The 17,271-nt window shown below is 40.3% G+C and overlaps 1 protein-coding gene across 1 annotated transcript in view; it reads right to left on the minus strand.

Moving 5' to 3' along the window:
* The window catches only part of dnah6 (dynein, axonemal, heavy chain 6), a 54,186-nt gene that overhangs the window by 12,220 nt on the left and 24,695 nt on the right, over positions 1 to 17,271 (minus strand). Inside the window, exons 45-68 of the mRNA XM_069529930.1 lie at positions 16,796 to 16,927; positions 16,381 to 16,552; positions 14,922 to 15,068; positions 14,700 to 14,773; positions 14,427 to 14,581; positions 13,711 to 13,942; positions 13,474 to 13,626; positions 12,343 to 12,483; positions 11,073 to 11,315; positions 10,792 to 10,959; positions 10,409 to 10,644; positions 9,357 to 9,501; positions 8,936 to 9,052; positions 8,418 to 8,541; positions 8,054 to 8,250; positions 7,580 to 7,783; positions 6,931 to 7,056; positions 6,618 to 6,782; positions 5,966 to 6,033; positions 5,597 to 5,777; positions 4,860 to 5,039; positions 4,451 to 4,684; positions 610 to 745; positions 232 to 401 (exon numbers count right to left, since the gene is read on the minus strand). Of these exons, the coding sequence (XP_069386031.1) occupies positions 232 to 401; positions 610 to 745; positions 4,451 to 4,684; positions 4,860 to 5,039; positions 5,597 to 5,777; positions 5,966 to 6,033; positions 6,618 to 6,782; positions 6,931 to 7,056; positions 7,580 to 7,783; positions 8,054 to 8,250; positions 8,418 to 8,541; positions 8,936 to 9,052; positions 9,357 to 9,501; positions 10,409 to 10,644; positions 10,792 to 10,959; positions 11,073 to 11,315; positions 12,343 to 12,483; positions 13,474 to 13,626; positions 13,711 to 13,942; positions 14,427 to 14,581; positions 14,700 to 14,773; positions 14,922 to 15,068; positions 16,381 to 16,552; positions 16,796 to 16,927 (3,900 nt within the window). The remainder of the gene's footprint in view (positions 1 to 231; positions 402 to 609; positions 746 to 4,450; positions 4,685 to 4,859; positions 5,040 to 5,596; positions 5,778 to 5,965; positions 6,034 to 6,617; positions 6,783 to 6,930; positions 7,057 to 7,579; positions 7,784 to 8,053; positions 8,251 to 8,417; positions 8,542 to 8,935; positions 9,053 to 9,356; positions 9,502 to 10,408; positions 10,645 to 10,791; positions 10,960 to 11,072; positions 11,316 to 12,342; positions 12,484 to 13,473; positions 13,627 to 13,710; positions 13,943 to 14,426; positions 14,582 to 14,699; positions 14,774 to 14,921; positions 15,069 to 16,380; positions 16,553 to 16,795; positions 16,928 to 17,271) is intronic.

Genomic DNA, 17,271 nt, shown 5'->3' on the forward strand with positions numbered 1-17,271 from the left:
ATATAATAGATAAACAAGTCATTTTTATCAAAAAGTGGGCAGAACATGACTGCAGAAATGGAAGGCTTCATTTACTAAGATCCAGTTTCTGACATGTCTGGTTTACAAAACAGAATGTTTTGGCAGGGTCTTGCTAAGGGCTGTGCAATAAGCATCTTAGGAATTTGCCGCGTTTAAAAGTAAAAGTTACATTGAATCACATCTTGAAAAAAAAACTTTCTAGAGGCTCACCTTCTCTTCCATGAGGCTCTTGATAAGGACAAGCTTCTGGAAGGCTCCCAACCTCTCGTTCCAGTAACCTCTGATGCATCCCTTCTTCACCTCTTTGGACTCCTCAAGCGGGGGCAAGTCTGACACATAGTCTCTCCAGGTCTCTGGATTAATAGATGCTTGACAACGTCCTAAAGGAGAGGACTTTCATTTAATGCCACATAAATCTTTATGGGTGAATTTTTTAAACCTTAATCGTAGTGTACGTACAGATTTGTACACTATCTGATGAAGGAATGGTAGAATAATAATAAAAAGAGCTAAGCTGTATCTAGGTCAATCATTCCTGTTCTAGTATTTTGCATAAACACCATGCAGTACATATATTGTGTTGCATACCTAGCTTGATGTCGATATGGGTTCGGGTGATTTCCTTCGAGATGTCCTTGAAGCAAGGCAATGTGTTGTCCAGCTCGCAACATGTCTGCCAGTAAAAATCACTTAGCCATGGCACATCTGGCTGCTCTGCATTGTCCTGGAAGATGGGGAAATATAAAAAGACACAATTAGAACAATAAAGGAGGGAGATGTGGACAGTTGGAGGACAGACCTTGAGGTAGAGGCAGTAAAGAAGAATTAAAGGACGTCAATAAAAGAGTAAAGAGAATAAGATTGAAAAGCTAGACATTACAGAGAGGTGGTGGCATAGACGTGCAAAAACAAATTTGAAAAGCACTAAAAACTTGCAATAGAAGTTTACGTGATGGATGTCATGAAGCTGTGATGCAAAAGGCAGGAGACAGAAACACAGAGGTGAAGGAAAAAGAAGGAAGGACGGCATTAGCATGAGGATAATGGCGGCTGACAGGCAGCACCTCCAGCCTAAGTAATGCCATATAAATGAGACAAAATGGTGGATGAAAAAAGCAACACACCCCTGGATGGCATTGACTGATCTGTCCTGTGGTCTCAAAACCATCTGAACCAGAAATAAATCTCAAAGGTCTTTTTATTCATAGCTCCACTCAACCTTTCCCCTTATGTATTGCCCAAACCGATGAGGCCTTGGCTGCACACTCTGCCCCAATGGGGTTTGAAAGAGAAGATGCGTTTTTATAGAGAAATGTAATATAGAGAGAGACGGGAAAGAGAGACAAAAGGGAAATACGCAAACCATTGAGATCCAGAGGCTTAAAAAATTATTGGAATTACTTTGCGTTATAAATGCTTTGTTTTGTTTTTAAGAACTGTTTTTGTGACCTTCCGGGTGGTCTCTTTGAGCTGAATGCCTGTGCGGCTTATAAGTGTGAACAAAACAAACAAATAGCTGTTATGTGTCACTACTGGCAACATCACAAGCAACTGTCAAGAAAAAAATTGAGATGTGGAATGTTGCATTTTCAAAAAGAAACATACAGAGTTTCTGTCTGCCGAGTTTGTGAGATTAGTCATGAAAAAGACCAATCTCGAGCATCATTAAAGATAAAAACACGCAGCTAAACTGGATGAGCTGCAAAGACAAATGTCCTTAGATACAATTAACGCTCTTCAGTGGAGTATGTGTCCAGAAAGCAGCTTTCAAAAGACCACATCCTGACAGACACAGTGTTATGCCGGCAAGTCTTGTGGTGAGGAGCTGAGAAACTGAAACCTCATTCAGAAGGAGAATTTGTGAAGGAGCCTTTGTTGCTGCCGGGGAACTGCTAAAGACCAGACGAAGTCAAATTGTTCCCAAGTGTCAGTTTGTTTCGAGACTAGCTGCAGACTGGATTACTGATACGGCACAAGATATTGCAAAAACACTTTGGGACAAGAGGAGAAATGTTCTCGCCCATAATGAAACTGAATTAACAAATACTGACATTTTCATGCCTGGGATTACTGCCACGTGTGATGCAGGGAGGAATTGTTGTTTTTGAATGCCATGCTTGGTGTAAGTGCAACTGGAACGGGGTTAACGCTGCATTTTCCTACTCTGCAAGAACAAATTGCTATTACATCTAAAATACTTGTGAGTTCATGAAACTCCTTCAGGCATTCGGTGAAAGGTTTCAGGACATGAAAAGTAAACTAAAGCAACGAAAGGAGCTGAACATTTATCTTTATAAATTATATGTACATCCTAAGGATTTTCTCTGCGCTGATGGGAAAAAATAGTGCTGTTGCAAAGACTTTGTTCTCCCCATGATTAACTATCCAAAATCTGGAAAACAAGCTGCAGTATCATCATCCCTACCACTCAAGATCTGACGCCTCACCACAGAAAAGCAGCTCCAACTATCAATAGAGGGGTAACTGTTATATATGTGTTCAATAATTTAGTGTGGCCCTCAAAGGATGTTGTCAAAATTGAAGTTGCCGAAGTAGCCAACAGTCACTCTAACAGAGCTTCAGAAGTCCTGCGGGAACGACAACCATCTCACTAGCACTCCGTCAATCAGGCCCTTTTGTAAGAGTGGCTAGAATGAAGCCACTTTGAAGTAAAAGGCATTCAGCTGCCCGCTTCCAAACAACATGGAAAGGACCCTGAAAGGCTAAGGGAAAAACCCTCGGGTCTAATGACACAAAAAAAACGTTTCGAGCAGAACTCTGAACACCAGGCACTGCTCATATGGTGAAGCATGGTGCTGGTAGCATTATGTAGTGGTGGGGCTTGTTACTGGCAGGGACAGGGACACCACAAAGAACTGAAGGAAGCATAAACCTGCTCCAAAGTGAAAGTAACCTGAGGCTGTCTGTGAGGCACAACATCTCAGCATGACAATGAGCTGACGCACACAGCTAAGACAATGCTGCGTGTGGTTTCACTGACTGTCCTCGAGTCGCCCAGCTAAACACAGATATTCTCCATTTCTTATCTCTCGAACACAGAAATATTTATTTTGTCAACCTCTCCATAGAAAGACTTTGTCATTGGTTCTTTTGTCTCTCTCCTACTGTCTGTGTTTTTCATCAGTCTCTAGTTCCTCAGCAATAAGCAAAGAGAGGGCTACAGCCTAACTGTGACAAAGGACTTTTTTTCCCCCAACACAATCCTGACACGTGAGGGGGCGAGAATGAAGATATTGCCTAGAAGCCAACCCGGGGGATTTTTGAAGAGAAAAATTAATCTGCACTTTGTATATTTATAGCTAAAAGGATCCAGACAAAAAACTGTGACAAAATTCACAAATTTGGAACTCATGACAGTTGAAAATGGGTCGTTATCTCTCTGCTCCTTCCGGCAATTAAGCCTCATGTCTTATGATTCGTTCTGGCTTCAGTGGTCAAATCTCCTTATTACAAGTCAGCCAATCTGGTACTGTATATTCAAACTCTTTTGCACCATGTCGCTCAAACTGCAGCTTAGTTTATCGGACATCACCTAGCAAAACCTGATTTCATATTATAAATGAACAACAATACAGTCTAGAGTGATAATACTAATAATATAATATTAACTATCATATTATTTTATGATTACTTCCCTTTGTTGTGGCACAATGTCTAACTCACACCAGAAAATCATTAAATTTATCTAAATCAGTCTCCTATCCATCATCAAGCAACAAAAGAAGAAGGAAAACTAGTCACGAAAACATACTGGTAAAAAAAGTGTGATGTTAGATGATATTGGTCGAACACAAGACAATAAAAAGCCAAAGATAACTTTGACCAGTGAACAAAAATTAGGTGCAATGCAAATTCTGTCAAGAAAAGCTAACATGAGACTGAATGGGTTGGTCTTTGCTCTGTTTTTGCGTGTGTGTGTGTGCGAGAGTGTGTGCAGGAAGGTGGGGAGCGTGGTTCGAATTAAGTTCCCAGTGGATGTCACTGACAGATGACATCCATTTTCAGTTATGATGACAGTGACACACATGATCATGCACAGTCAGGGTTGAGCTCCACAGGCTATTGAAAAAATGTGGCAGCAAATAACATTTTATGCTGCGTTCATCTGAGACAAGAATTGTCACTGACACCACTTGTACTTGTAGCAGAAAATGGTACCAGTACCAGTTACTGTTACGATTTTAACTTCAACAGACTTGTTTTTCCAAACAAGAAAAATAAGTTGATGTAATGACTTATTACTAATTATGAATAGATTTATGTGATTAATAACTTCATCAAAGTATAAACAAAGTGATTGATAAATTACGGTCAATTATTTATCCATGAACACTGCTCATTTCTCATGTTAACATTAGACAAATGTTAACAATCTGTCAGCCTGAACCCTTTTGATTTCACAACTCACCGTTTCCAAGGAAGCAGGTCCTTTCAGGAAGTGTTGCCATTCCCCATCAGAAATCTCCCCACGCTGCCTCATGATCTCCACACACAGCATGAAGCTGTAGATGAGCTTGTGTTGCTCGAAGAGGCCACGCGACACATTGATGTAGGAGTTTAGCAAGATCTGGTCCAGCAGGATCTGCAGACGCTTGTCTAAATCTTTGCTTTTCTCTGATGTCTCAATTGTGGAGTTAAATAGCTAGGAATAAAATAAATAAATAAAGGTAAGTGAATTGGACAGTGAGATATGCACCATGAAGAAAATAATCATGTTACATGGATACTTGAAGCACCTACATTGTGTACCTGAAAAAAGCTTACAAATGACTTATATGTATATTTGACTGTGGGTTGGGAAATAAACTAAACAATACCTGTTTGAAGTACTTCAGCGAAAACTGGTACATTGGGTCGATCTCTGAGAGACCGGCAACGACAAAGTACAGGACGGAGCCTCTGGTTGCCACTGGTCGATAGCGCTCCCTTGCCGAGTTGATCCTCATCTCAGTAGCTTCTGCCTCCTCCAGACGTTGCTTTATGGTCTCAGATGTCACCTGATATAGAGTGGAAACAGGGAGGAATATACCATATTAAAGAAAAAGAAACAAAAAGGACACATAGAGAGGAAAGACAGTAAAAAATACTACAACAAAAAACAGGACAATAGGTAAATAACACGGGTGTCAGGACTCTCTATATCCACTAGTTGGTCTAAGGGTTGTTTTTTTTTTTCTTTTTGGACCAAAATAGTCATGTCACAAATGAGGTTTGCTGTAATGTGTAATATTTACAAAATACACAGCTTGCTTTAACTTTTGATTGAATACTATATCTTTGTGATTCACTTGTGTTATAGTGAATTTTCCTACATTGTTAAAATAATGAGAGCTCAATCGGCTGCATCTGCAGCTATGGTATTATACAAGGTTGTGGATGTCTGTATCGTCATCTCAATCTCATTTAACAAGGAACATTCTAACAAGGTGGAAATCATAATTGTAGATGAGGACAGATTATGTCATATGAATCATCATCAATCTTAATAAATTCATTACTAATAACAGACCAAGACAGGCATCCTAATTTCCTTTGCCTTCTTCGCCAGATTTACCTTTGACTCCTGGAGAGTCTCAACAAGCTCCTCATTATCTAGGATATTCCCCTCGGAGGTGAAGAGAAGCTTAAGGATGCGGTCTTCGATGTCTTTCAGCTGATTGCGGTCAGCGTTGATGCGCACAATCAACTTGTTCCTCTGTTCCTCAAGATGTGGACTTTCCAGTTGTACCACATCACTGGGGAGAGGAAGAGGGGTTGCAAGGAGATTGGGAAGAGAAAATATGTTAGCATGATTTAAGTATAATTGCAGGGTACAAATACTTGCACTGAGGTTTATATAGTTTTTATATACAGTAGTAATGGTTTGAATGGCAGTATGGTTTGGATGTGATGCAATATCTGTTTTCCATGTGTGTCTTTGTACCTGAGCAGTTGGTCTTCCAAGCCAGACTTGGTCACAGTGAAATTGATGATTGTAACTTTGATACACACCTGAAGTGTAACAGAAATAATCATACATACAAGTTCAACACTAAACAGGATGCATTTACAGTTTGAATGAGAGTCGTTCATTCATACAGCTACAATTCAGCATGTGCAATAAAGACGTATTCAACACCTTTAACTCCCATATGGGATTTAAATGCTGTGTCACTTTGAACACTTTGTGCATTTGACAGTTGATATTCAACATAAAGGATTTACAGATAAGTGCTAAATACTTTTATGTTGTCTGTTGTTGCTTTCATGCAGCTCTGGTTTGAATTAACATTGAAGCATAAGCTCCTATTCACAGGGTGCTGCTCTCCTGGGCTGTGTTGAATAAAAGGTAACAACCCAGTGGGAAATCTAGCTGGGGACTACATTCTTTGACAATGTCTGCATAAATCTGAGCATAGCTCGGTGATACTCAGTGTACTGGCTGATACGGTGCTACCCTCGCAGAGGGGTATTAATGTTCTTGTGTGCATGTATACTTTTTCTCAAAGACAAATGACATGATATTGATTGATCAATTTTCTTATACCAGATGAACCCAATCATCAGCTTTAAAGGAGATTGTTTGCTGCTCTTACCTCTGGTAGGTAGTGTGGGTTGGCCATCTTAGTGGTCATATAGAACCTGAAGTTTTTGTCATAGTCAATATCTGAGTCTCCAAGTCTGATCAATGTCCGTCCACCAGCCACAAATGTTTGCTTCAGCAGGATGGGCTCCAGTGCTGGATCCAGTGTCTCCTTTAACTATCATAGTACAGGAATACAATGATATGCATAAGTATCTAATCAAGGTCATATGAACTACAGCTAAATCAATTAACCTGTAATTTACCATGAAAACAATTTTTATGATTAAGCATATTTATCCATGGCTTGGCTAGAGTGTCCCTACCTCCTCTAATAGTACAGGCATGCCCATGCGAATGGCGTTCTCCAAGGTACGTAGGAAGTTTGGGTCTGTCAACTTGATCACCTTTAGACCATTCTTAGCTTCCTTGGAGCGGATCCATCTGTTGGCCTGAGTTAAAAAGAAATAAAATGTATCTACTGTGATCATTTCCTCTCTGTATTTTTTGTGCATTATAAAAATGAAAGGGAACAAGGGACAGAGGAGAAAAACTCGAACAGGAGAAACCATACGACTTTCACAGTTGTCAGGACAAAGAGGCCTAAAATATGAAGCTGTGACAGTATTCCTATCCTGTACATGTTTGTGTGTCTGAATGAGCTCAGCTGGTTTGAGTCATTTAATGTGGGGAGATTGTGTGTGTGTTTCCTGGGGACAGGGGCCTGTCTGTGCATGATCGTGTCTGACAGTAAGGTCTATTTTGAGAGGTTCCTGCTCTTCGCACTGGTACAGCAATTTTATAACCCAAAATGTTTTTAAATGTTTAAAAATGCCCCTAAAATGGCACAATGTGGGGCACTTTGGGTGAAATAGGTGAATGAACATTCGAAATGTAAAATAATGAAGTGATTAACAACCAATCACTCCTGAAGACAGTGAACAAGAGCTGCCTTGGTCATAGTTTCCAGCTCACCTGATCCTGAGGATCGATCATAAGAGGCCAGCGGCGGCCCTCGGCCACCAAGATCCCGTTCTCTGTTGAGACATTGTCACGAGGTAGGCCTTCTGTGTTCCACTGGCGGATGACAAACGGGTCGCCCAAGATGTTGATCAGGCTGAAGTTGGAACTGATAGGGATGTTCAGCTCCTGGCACTGTTTTATCCACTGGTCAATTAGCTGGGGAAAGGGAGTATTCTTAAGTTGCTTTTATTTTATGTAAATTTCACAATTTCTACCTTTTTAAAAGTTAACTCTACTTCCTTGTTTTAATATCCTACATCCAAGTTCAGTTCAATGTCAATGCTGTAATAAGAACTGCATCTCACAAAAGAACATTAATGAGGCATGAGCTCAGTTTGTTCCTTATGGAGGTGTGGGACTGGATCCACCACTTATCCATACCCTTTACCACGGTAGCCCTAAAAGCTCTCAGCCAACTGTACCTACCAGTTGTCTGTAGTGTGAAGTGAATGCTCCGAAATACGCGACACAGGCAGCTGCGATGAAGACGTTTCCCACAACGTTGATGATCTCTTGTTCAAACAGAGCAACACTTTCTTCCCAGCGCACCTGCTCATCACCTAGAGCTGAAGTGAGCTTCCCTGCCCTCGTCAACCGAGCCTTTGTCAGAGCCATGGTGTTCACTTTCGAGAAAGGGTTACAGAAGGAATAATTACAAATAGGTAAATGCGGCTTTAGTTGTCTCCCTGTTGATATCATCCACCTTAAGAGATTTCCCCACAGCAGTGATCATTTCTTTTTAAATTTGAAACTGATTTTAAAGTAGAAACATAAAGGGTGCAGCTCTAACCAAGTTCCTCCTTCTCATTCACGCTGCTGTCAAACTGCTCCTGCAGAACCTTGATCTGCTTCTCCACCTCCTGAAGCTTTTCTTGTTTCTCCTTCAGGGTCGCCATGGTCATATCCAGTTCTTTCTAAATGGTTTAGGGTAGAAAGAGAGGAATATGGAAGGAAAAAACATGAATTACTCATTTGGACAATATATATACCATAAATTACCAAATAACAGCCGGGGTGTTTATTTGTTTCAATCACTTAACAGACCAGGCATATATTTGGGACCAGCGGTTATTTATCAAAATATACACCTGCACCCGGCGTTTAAAGGGGACCCTGCGGTTAATGGAAACCTGGCTATTATTTGGTAATTTACGGTATATATGTATATGTGTGTTTTCTATGACAGAAAATTTGACAGAGAGCAAAAGGAGGGAGGTACTGTAAAAACAATAAGAATATAGAATATATATACATATGTGTGTGTGTGTTATGTGATATAACAGATTATGATACTGCACTCTTACTGACCTGTGCCAGGGCCAGTTTTTGTCTCTTGGGGCCGACTTCTTTCAGCACTCTGCTGTAAAGGTTCATGGCTCTGACCCACATGCACATGGATTTGCAGGCTCTGGACACCTTCTCCACCTAACAGCAGCAAAACAACCAGGAATTACACAAAGCAACATTAACTGAAACTAACTGTATCATGTTTAATAATTTAAAGCCAGTTTATGAAATCACAACACTTGCATAAAACCTAAATCAGTGGCCTGTGTATAATAATATCATTATCAAAATTGAAGCAGTAATTATAAATCTGGCTGCATTCCAAACGAAATATTTTTTTAAAACAGCTGAGATCTTGGAACTCCAATTTCCCTAGAATTCTCAAATAAATTCTTCCTTCAAATCCTTCTATCAGTATTTTTGAAACGAAAACCAAACAGACCTTCTCAGGTATGAAATCCGCGTTGTTGATGTATTTTTGCAGTTTCTGCAGGATCTGAGGCTTGATATTGTCCTTGTCATAGTCAGCAAGACGTCTGAGGAAATTGGGATCTCCCAGTACTTGCTTGGCACTGGGCCAGTCTGGTCTGTAAGGATAAGATAAAGTGAGGTGTGAGACGAAGATTTTTATTTTTGTAACTTTTCATAGTATCAGCACTAAGTTAAATATCTACACAGCATCAGTGTGATGTGGGAGAACAGCTGGTGAAAGTTTCAAGTAGATGGGATATTGGACAGGGTTGGATTTAGTGCAGCATATTAACGACTGAGGACACTTTAGGGTTGACACAGGGACAAGTTCCCAGACGGGTACTGTAATCACCATGAATGCTGACTACAAAGATATGGGATTAAAAATAGGCCCAAATCTCACACAGTTTGCAGAGACACTATAAAGCAACAACAATGATGATGATTCTTTTTGAAAAGACTGAAATGATTATTATGCAGAACATTTTAGCGTAATCATTATCAACCTCCTGCATCAAAGATGTAATAATGTAGCAGGGATTATCAGGAATATGACGATGAGTCATCATGGTAAACGAATTGAGATAAGGATTCCTGGTGAGTATCTTTTTTTCTAACATCGATTAAAAACATCTTCCTGTTTGGTATTCATTCATCCTATGACCTTCGTAAACAACTGGTATTTAATCTTGATCCCACAGAACAAGACACAGCCTGCAGATGACCATTTACCATTGGTGTTAAATTAAGTTATAATTACTTTTGCTAAATAAATGGAACACATCATATTTAGAATAAATATTATATTTCATTAAAACCCTAAATGTATGGTTTGTTCTCCTCCTCCTCTAAATTCCGCATGATAATTTCCTTCTAAATAATATAAAATAGGGTGTCACATAATGAGGTGAAGTTTTAGAGAAGGGGACTTTTGAAATAAGAGAGGCAGAGATACAACTCTTGTCAAAAGTCTTTGATGAAGAAAGGTTTTGTGTTTTTAGAAACAGAGAGAGGCATACTGACTTGCAGTGGAGCAGGATGCAGACAGCCTCCATGACAGTCATGACAAGGTCTGGGGGTTTGGAGAAAACTTTGATCTCAGAGATGTCAGCCTTGTCGAGGGAATTCAGAGCCTGAGAGGCACCCTCCAGGGCTGGCAGAGCCTCATCCAGGTCCCTCTGGGCATCATCGGCTATGGCCTGTGTGTCTTCAGCTTTGACTGTGGCTAAGGCCTCATCTTCTTTCACTACTTTACGAACCTGTGGTGAAGATATTTTTTGTATTATACACAAAGAATACAACTAATGGGAAATGGGTATCAGGCTTTCTCAGCATATTATCGCATCTTAAGTTTCAAAAATCTGAGATAATACAGCATTATCTTGGTCTCATTGACAAACACAAACCTCGTCAGCGCTCTCCTGGTCAACAGCCAGTTTCTCCATGAGGGCATCAACATCAATGGACTTTTGTTTCAGGACTGGCTCCAGAGCCGACAGGTCCATTTTCATTTTGTCCACCAGCTCATTGGTCTGCAGCAGTTTGGTCAGACCGTTCTTCACCCGGTCCCTGGCCTATTCCCAAACAGACCCAAAAATACATTACTGTATCAAGGTTATATAAATATATAAATATATATATATATATATACTGAAAATTACTTGTGCATATTAATGGTTAAACATACAAGCACTATCTGCTCTCTCTTCTCATTGAGCATGCCCAGGTAGAGGTTGATGAGCTCCAGGTAGGAGGTGGGAGTGGTGTAGTATCTGCGCCTCAGCTCTGAGTAGAAGCGCTCAGCCATGTCTGTGACGCTAACATGTATCTCCACACACATGGCTGAAAAACTCTGCTTCAGCTCCTCACTGCCAAAGTCCACATTCTGGAAGAAGGCCTGAGAGACAGAGAGCAGTGCCTCACGAGGCCACTGAGCACAAGATGGCACAAGAGGAAGGAGAACATGGTGAGATGAGGTTTGCAGCAAGAGCATTAAATGTGGCATTTGCTTTATCTCTTATTTGAATATTTCACAGAGCAGCAATAAAAGACATTAAAATGCAATAATAGAGAAATTCAATGTGAAATACACTCTTCTGCAACAGATTTAAAATATGTGCAATGCATCAATATAAATACGTGAGTCAAAAGTGAAAAATTCCTGTACAATCCCAAAAGAGTAGAGGTGATGAGATAAGGGAGATAAGGGAGATGATAGAAAAATGCAAGATGGGAAATGGACTGTATGAATATTGTTCTTTTCCAGTCTTATCAACAACTCAAAGTACTTTACAGTACAAGTTGCATTCACCCATTCACATTCATACAGCGCTTCTATATGCAGCACTCACAGACGGTCGGCACAGCCGTCAGAGGCAATTTGGGGTTTGGTATCTTGCCCAAGGGCACTTTGGAAAGCAGACTGAAAAAGCCGGGGATCAAACAACCAACCTTCTGGTGAGGGGACAAACCTCTTTATCTCCCAAGCCACAGCCGCCCATAATCAATCTAGACAAAAACAAACTAAAACTTTCCCATTGTGGTTGTATACAAACACCAACCAATCACAGTGTACAATCATGTCTATGTCTAATAGGAGATATTATGTGTATTTTGTCATTACAAGCGTACACATTTTTGAGTTATTGCCAGAAACATAAGTTGAAAAGTCCCCGTGACATCTGTCCTTTGAGCACATAAATCAAATTGAGTCAAAATTAACTTTTACATACGTATGGAGAAATTTCCTCACGGTATTATATCACTAATATATCGTATTCTCAGGAGTGGGACTGATGGACTGAAGGTATAAATGAATAGGGTGGAAAGTAATGCTGTCCAGCTGCACGGTGGGAATGTTACACAGACTGGAAGAAGGGTGTTATAGACTGGTTCAAAACCAGGAAACTATTTTTTCCCACAATTCACATGAGAAAAAAAGAGCTGTCTATACATACCTGCACAAACCAGTCAATAGTGCAGCAGTTTACCAGTGAAGGAAACATACGACAACGGGACCTGAAGGCATCGCCCACGGGACTCATACACAGCACAATGTGCAGCTTCTCCCGCACACGAGAGATGAAATACTGGAACACCTGAGGGAAAGAACAAACACACATGAGGAGATGATTCTATAATTTTGAGGATTGGTGTCAGCAGGCAGAAGACATAAAAGGCTTATGTTTTCTTACAGCTCACTTGGAGGCACTGACTTTAACTAAGAGTCCTCCTTCTGAGTCTATGGCTCTATTGGCCCAATGTTGAAAGCACAGTGTAACTGTGTCATTTCTTTGAGCAACTGACAATGGACAGTGTTTGTTTTACTTCTCATCCTAACATCCTGAACATTCCAGGGGCATATGTATGGGATATTGTTTTAGACTGGTAAATTCAAATCTTACTACAAGGAGTGTTTATTTTGCTATTGATGACAGTAAATTGGCCCCTCACTCTTGTGTTTCCTCTCAGATTAGCCCTCCCTGGCTCATTTTCTATACAGAATGAGAGTAGGATTAGTCACATCATCAACTTTTGGCAAAAAAGAAGGCGGACACGCATTTAACAAACTATCAAACTAAGAAACAAAGTGCATAACAAGGTGGGACTTGATATGCACTTTGTTATGCACCTGAGCAAACCACTGGCCCTTTGGGCTTTCTTTTGGAAAAATTACATTCTCCAGACATCTGCATTAGTTGGGTTGAAATAATGATCACCATCATCATTCAGAGTGAGGACGTTCATCGTTTGCACACCCACACCCTAATTTCCTCACATGCTTTGATGCAGAAAGTACAAACTTAAGACAGGCACCTTCTGACATCATGTTTCACTGAAAACTATTCAAATACTATACAAAACATTTTGTTGCTAACTGTGCGTGAGTGTATGTGTGTGTGTTTGCATGTGTTAAACATGCAGGAGGTCTCAATGGCAGACATAAATTTAGGCGACTGTCCAATTCAATAATTTACTCAGCTCTGAATTCATCTATTTGTCTGCTTATGTTGCAATTTCATACTGAAAAATACTTTTACAGCCTGAATGACATGTCTTCGTACAGTGCTGTAGGTGTTTGTGCATACCTCATCCCTGTTCTCCTCATTAATTCCAGCATTTTTGGCTTTTGGGCGGGTGGCAGCCAGCACTTGTTCCAGCTCATCTTTCTCAAACAAGTTGGGCACCTCGCCCGAGTTCAGCATGTTGTTGATATCCTCCAAAAACTCCTCTACCACAATCTACAACAGGTAAAAGAAAGTGGATGTAAAAAAGGAACAAATAGATAAACATGCCCTCAATAAACATCAACTCTCCCTCCATACCTGTGTGTCTGTAAATAGGAACACCATATCTTTGCCCTCCACACCGGCCATCTTGTAGAGTCTCCTCAAGTCTTCATGGAAGCTGTCATAGTTGTAGCCTCGACTCAGCTCAATCTGAAAGCAGCGGTACCCACACATATGGGCCGCTAACCGAGTGAGTGACTGCTTGCCTGTACCTCCCACTCCTACCAGCAGAGCATTGCCTCTCTCCTGACGAATCATACGGGCAATCCTAGAGGATGAGAGGCCAAATAATACTTGTAACAAAAAACACTCTTATAACAATTATAAATAAATATGTATATATATATATATATATATATATATAGAGAGAGAGAGGTCACTCTGGTTCCACACCATGTGAAACATGTATTCTTGTCTTTAAGCAAATATTATTATTAATTAGTATGGAGTTACATTCCTTGATAAAACACTTTTCACAATCGTAATGCAGATAGTTGGTGTAAACAAATTAATTAAAGCCAGTTGGCAATGTGTTATTGTTTTGTTTTTTTCCAAGAATAAAGTATTTAGTATTTTGGAGCTGATCGTTCGGGTGTGGGGGTTTGGGGGTAAAAACCCTTGCAGTAAAGATCTGTATGCTTGTTGCAGTTACGACTTAATTTCAGCTCACAGTTTGAAAAATTCATCAACCAACTAAGTCACCTTGCAAATAAATGTGAAACTAAATGGTTTGTTTGAAAGTATCTACACACCTAGAGACATGCTCGATGGCATCCTGGAAGAAAACCAGCTTGGTCTCCTTGGAGAAGGTCATGTTGTAATCATCGAGGCAGTCCTGGAGGACAGTCTGGATCTTATTCATGTCTGTCAGATCCTCATACAGACGGTCCTCTTTATCGACACCCACCTAAGAGGGGTTTTTAAAAAAAAGAAGGAATAAATGAAGGTTGCAAGGTATTTTGGTGTAAACACAGAAATCAAATGTTTTCTGAACCTTTTATGTGCTTTTTATGACAATATCTGACCTTGATGAAGTCTCCGAATATGATGGGCTGAGTCACAAAGTATGAGGGCTCCAAATTAATACTGAAATATTTGCCTTGTAGAATGAGAGACAGGGTCAAAAAGAGGAGTAATCTCCAATTAGTAATGATGCAAAAAAAGGCGGGCTGGACGTAGAGTGACATTAATCAGTTTAACATGTGCAGAATACAAACAGCTGGTGTGTTCTTAGTGAGGGTTCTTACCGGCCATCTCAGAGATGATGGTGTTGAAATAGGTCTTATCTTGGTTGTTAATGAGTCGATCATGGAACACCCGCTGACACTCATGGCAGAAAAGACGGAAGATCTGGTTCTTATCTCTCACTTGACTCGGCTCACACTGCAATATGCCTGAACAGGAAGAAATAGAAATATGTAAACAGAAAGAAAAACAGCAGCAGAAAACCGTGGGACATTGTTGAAACTGTGAAAAACCCCATAGAGCCACAAGATGCATAGAATAACAAAGGAAAGAAAAACATATACTGTATGAATGATGCAACATTAGATGTGTGGGACTGTTTGAGAACATCAGTGTTTCTGAAATAGCAAGATTTTGCTCTTCAGAATTTTTAGATAATAGTTATGAATACATATGAATCCAAATGTGATGTAATATGAACAATATGATAAGATGGAAAGACTGGACGCTGGTTGATTAACCCTCTCCAACAGCACTGCTTATATTGCTAAGGGGCACTGTGTGTTTGAGAAATGCACTCTGTGTTAAACAAGCAGTATGCAGAAAACAGTGATAGAAGACACTTCAGTTCATCTCTGTGCTCTGATGATGCCTGCTGGCTAAAAGAAGTGAGGGGAAGAGGGAAAAGAGGCAGAAGGGGTGATGGGGCAGATAATTTGAGAGCATGAGGCTGAGACAGAGCTTATAAATATAACAAATGTGGCATAAAGAGATAAATTGGGGCTGTACTGCATGCTGTGAGGGTACAAAGATTCAAACTCTTTTAGCAAATCCAAAATTGAGTTTGTGCTGTTGTGCAAGACCCTAGTTCACACCAAAAATCACAGCTTTTCAAAATAAAAGCTCTGCAATTCAGCAGAACATGAAGCATCACTGCAGCAGAACATTGTGCTTTTACTTTGGAGATAACTTGCTGAAGAGAAAGTGATTCTATTAATGTTGTAGTCACTACAGGGACCAGCACCAGCAACACTTGTGAATGTCTGCTCAGGTGTCACTCTGATATGGTGAAATAAAAATAATGACTTTATCAAAATGATCAGGCAGCCGTTTTTACCCAGTTACCAACCACATGTTTAACTTGGTCCACATACTGACTGTTACGCCCCACCCCCACTGACTTCTATAGAGCACTGGTCGTATGTTTATTAAATCTATTCACTCTATTGAAGGTACCACGTGTCAAAATCGCACCAACCCAGCACCACACTTCCTCGGGCTATTTACATTACACATTCCCAGCGTGAATTGGATAAGATGATCAGTTCACAAGATTCTACATGCAGACAGGCATTTGTGGAATTACTAAATGTATGCATGTTTTCTTTTATCTATCTCAAATTAGCATTTTGTCAACTCAACAGATTGTAAATATCTATGATTGTTCCGTGCAAAGTCCTGTGTGTCCATTGAGCTCCATGTTAGCCAATGCCACTTACAGTAGGCATATTTTCATCTCACCTTGCACACACTTGGAGAGGTCTCTGAGATTGAAGACATAGTGGGACTTGGCTGGTGTCGGGAGCAGATCCACACTCAAACGGTTGTAAATCTCCACGGCTGCATCTACTATCTGCTCAGCACAGTCCTTCACCGCTTTGGAAAACTCGGTGAGGAAACCGTTCAGGATGGCCTGCAAGGATGTTCAGAGGAGTTGGTGTGAGACATGATATATAAAGTAAAATGGGATTTAAGAAAACTGAAACAAATGAGTGGAAGGGAGAAATGAGAAAGTGAGTGACAGCTGGAGCAAGAGTGAGATATCAAAATGTATGAAAGTACAATTAACAAATCATTGAGAGCAATATTTTTTTCGTATATTCGATACAGATTTTATTATATGTGAGTGTTTGGGTAAGTGTTTGTGTATCCTGACTTTGAAAATCTGTTTGAGGCTGTGGTCTGAAGGTGTGGGCAAACACAGTATGCTGAAATGGCGGATGAATCTGGGGGTCACAGGGTTGCGGCCCCCTCCTGGAGGAGCACAGGCTGCTGCAATGGTCATCTCCTGAAGGAAAGGATGGAGGAAGAGTATTAAGGCAGGATATTAAAAAGGATTGTAAATATGAACAAAATGTTACCTATAAGAAACCTGATACTAAATTACTCTAGCAGTGATTAATAAAAGTATCATTGTTGCTCTGGAGCTCTCCATCCAATCACATAGAAACCATGAGTAACTTTTTTAACATTACTTTGAATTCCAAAAAACTTCACTAAACTACACCCCCAATTTCTTATTTTTCCTCAGAGAAAGAAATGGAGCCGCATGTTGGCAGTGAAAGCACATCATGCTCCAGCTCTATTTGTCTTTTGCTGCACTGATTTTGGAACCACTCTGGTTTAAAGTTC

Source organism: Paralichthys olivaceus, chromosome 8 (assembly GCF_024713975.1).
Source record: "Paralichthys olivaceus isolate ysfri-2021 chromosome 8, ASM2471397v2, whole genome shotgun sequence".
NCBI lineage: Eukaryota > Metazoa > Chordata > Actinopteri > Pleuronectiformes > Paralichthyidae > Paralichthys > Paralichthys olivaceus.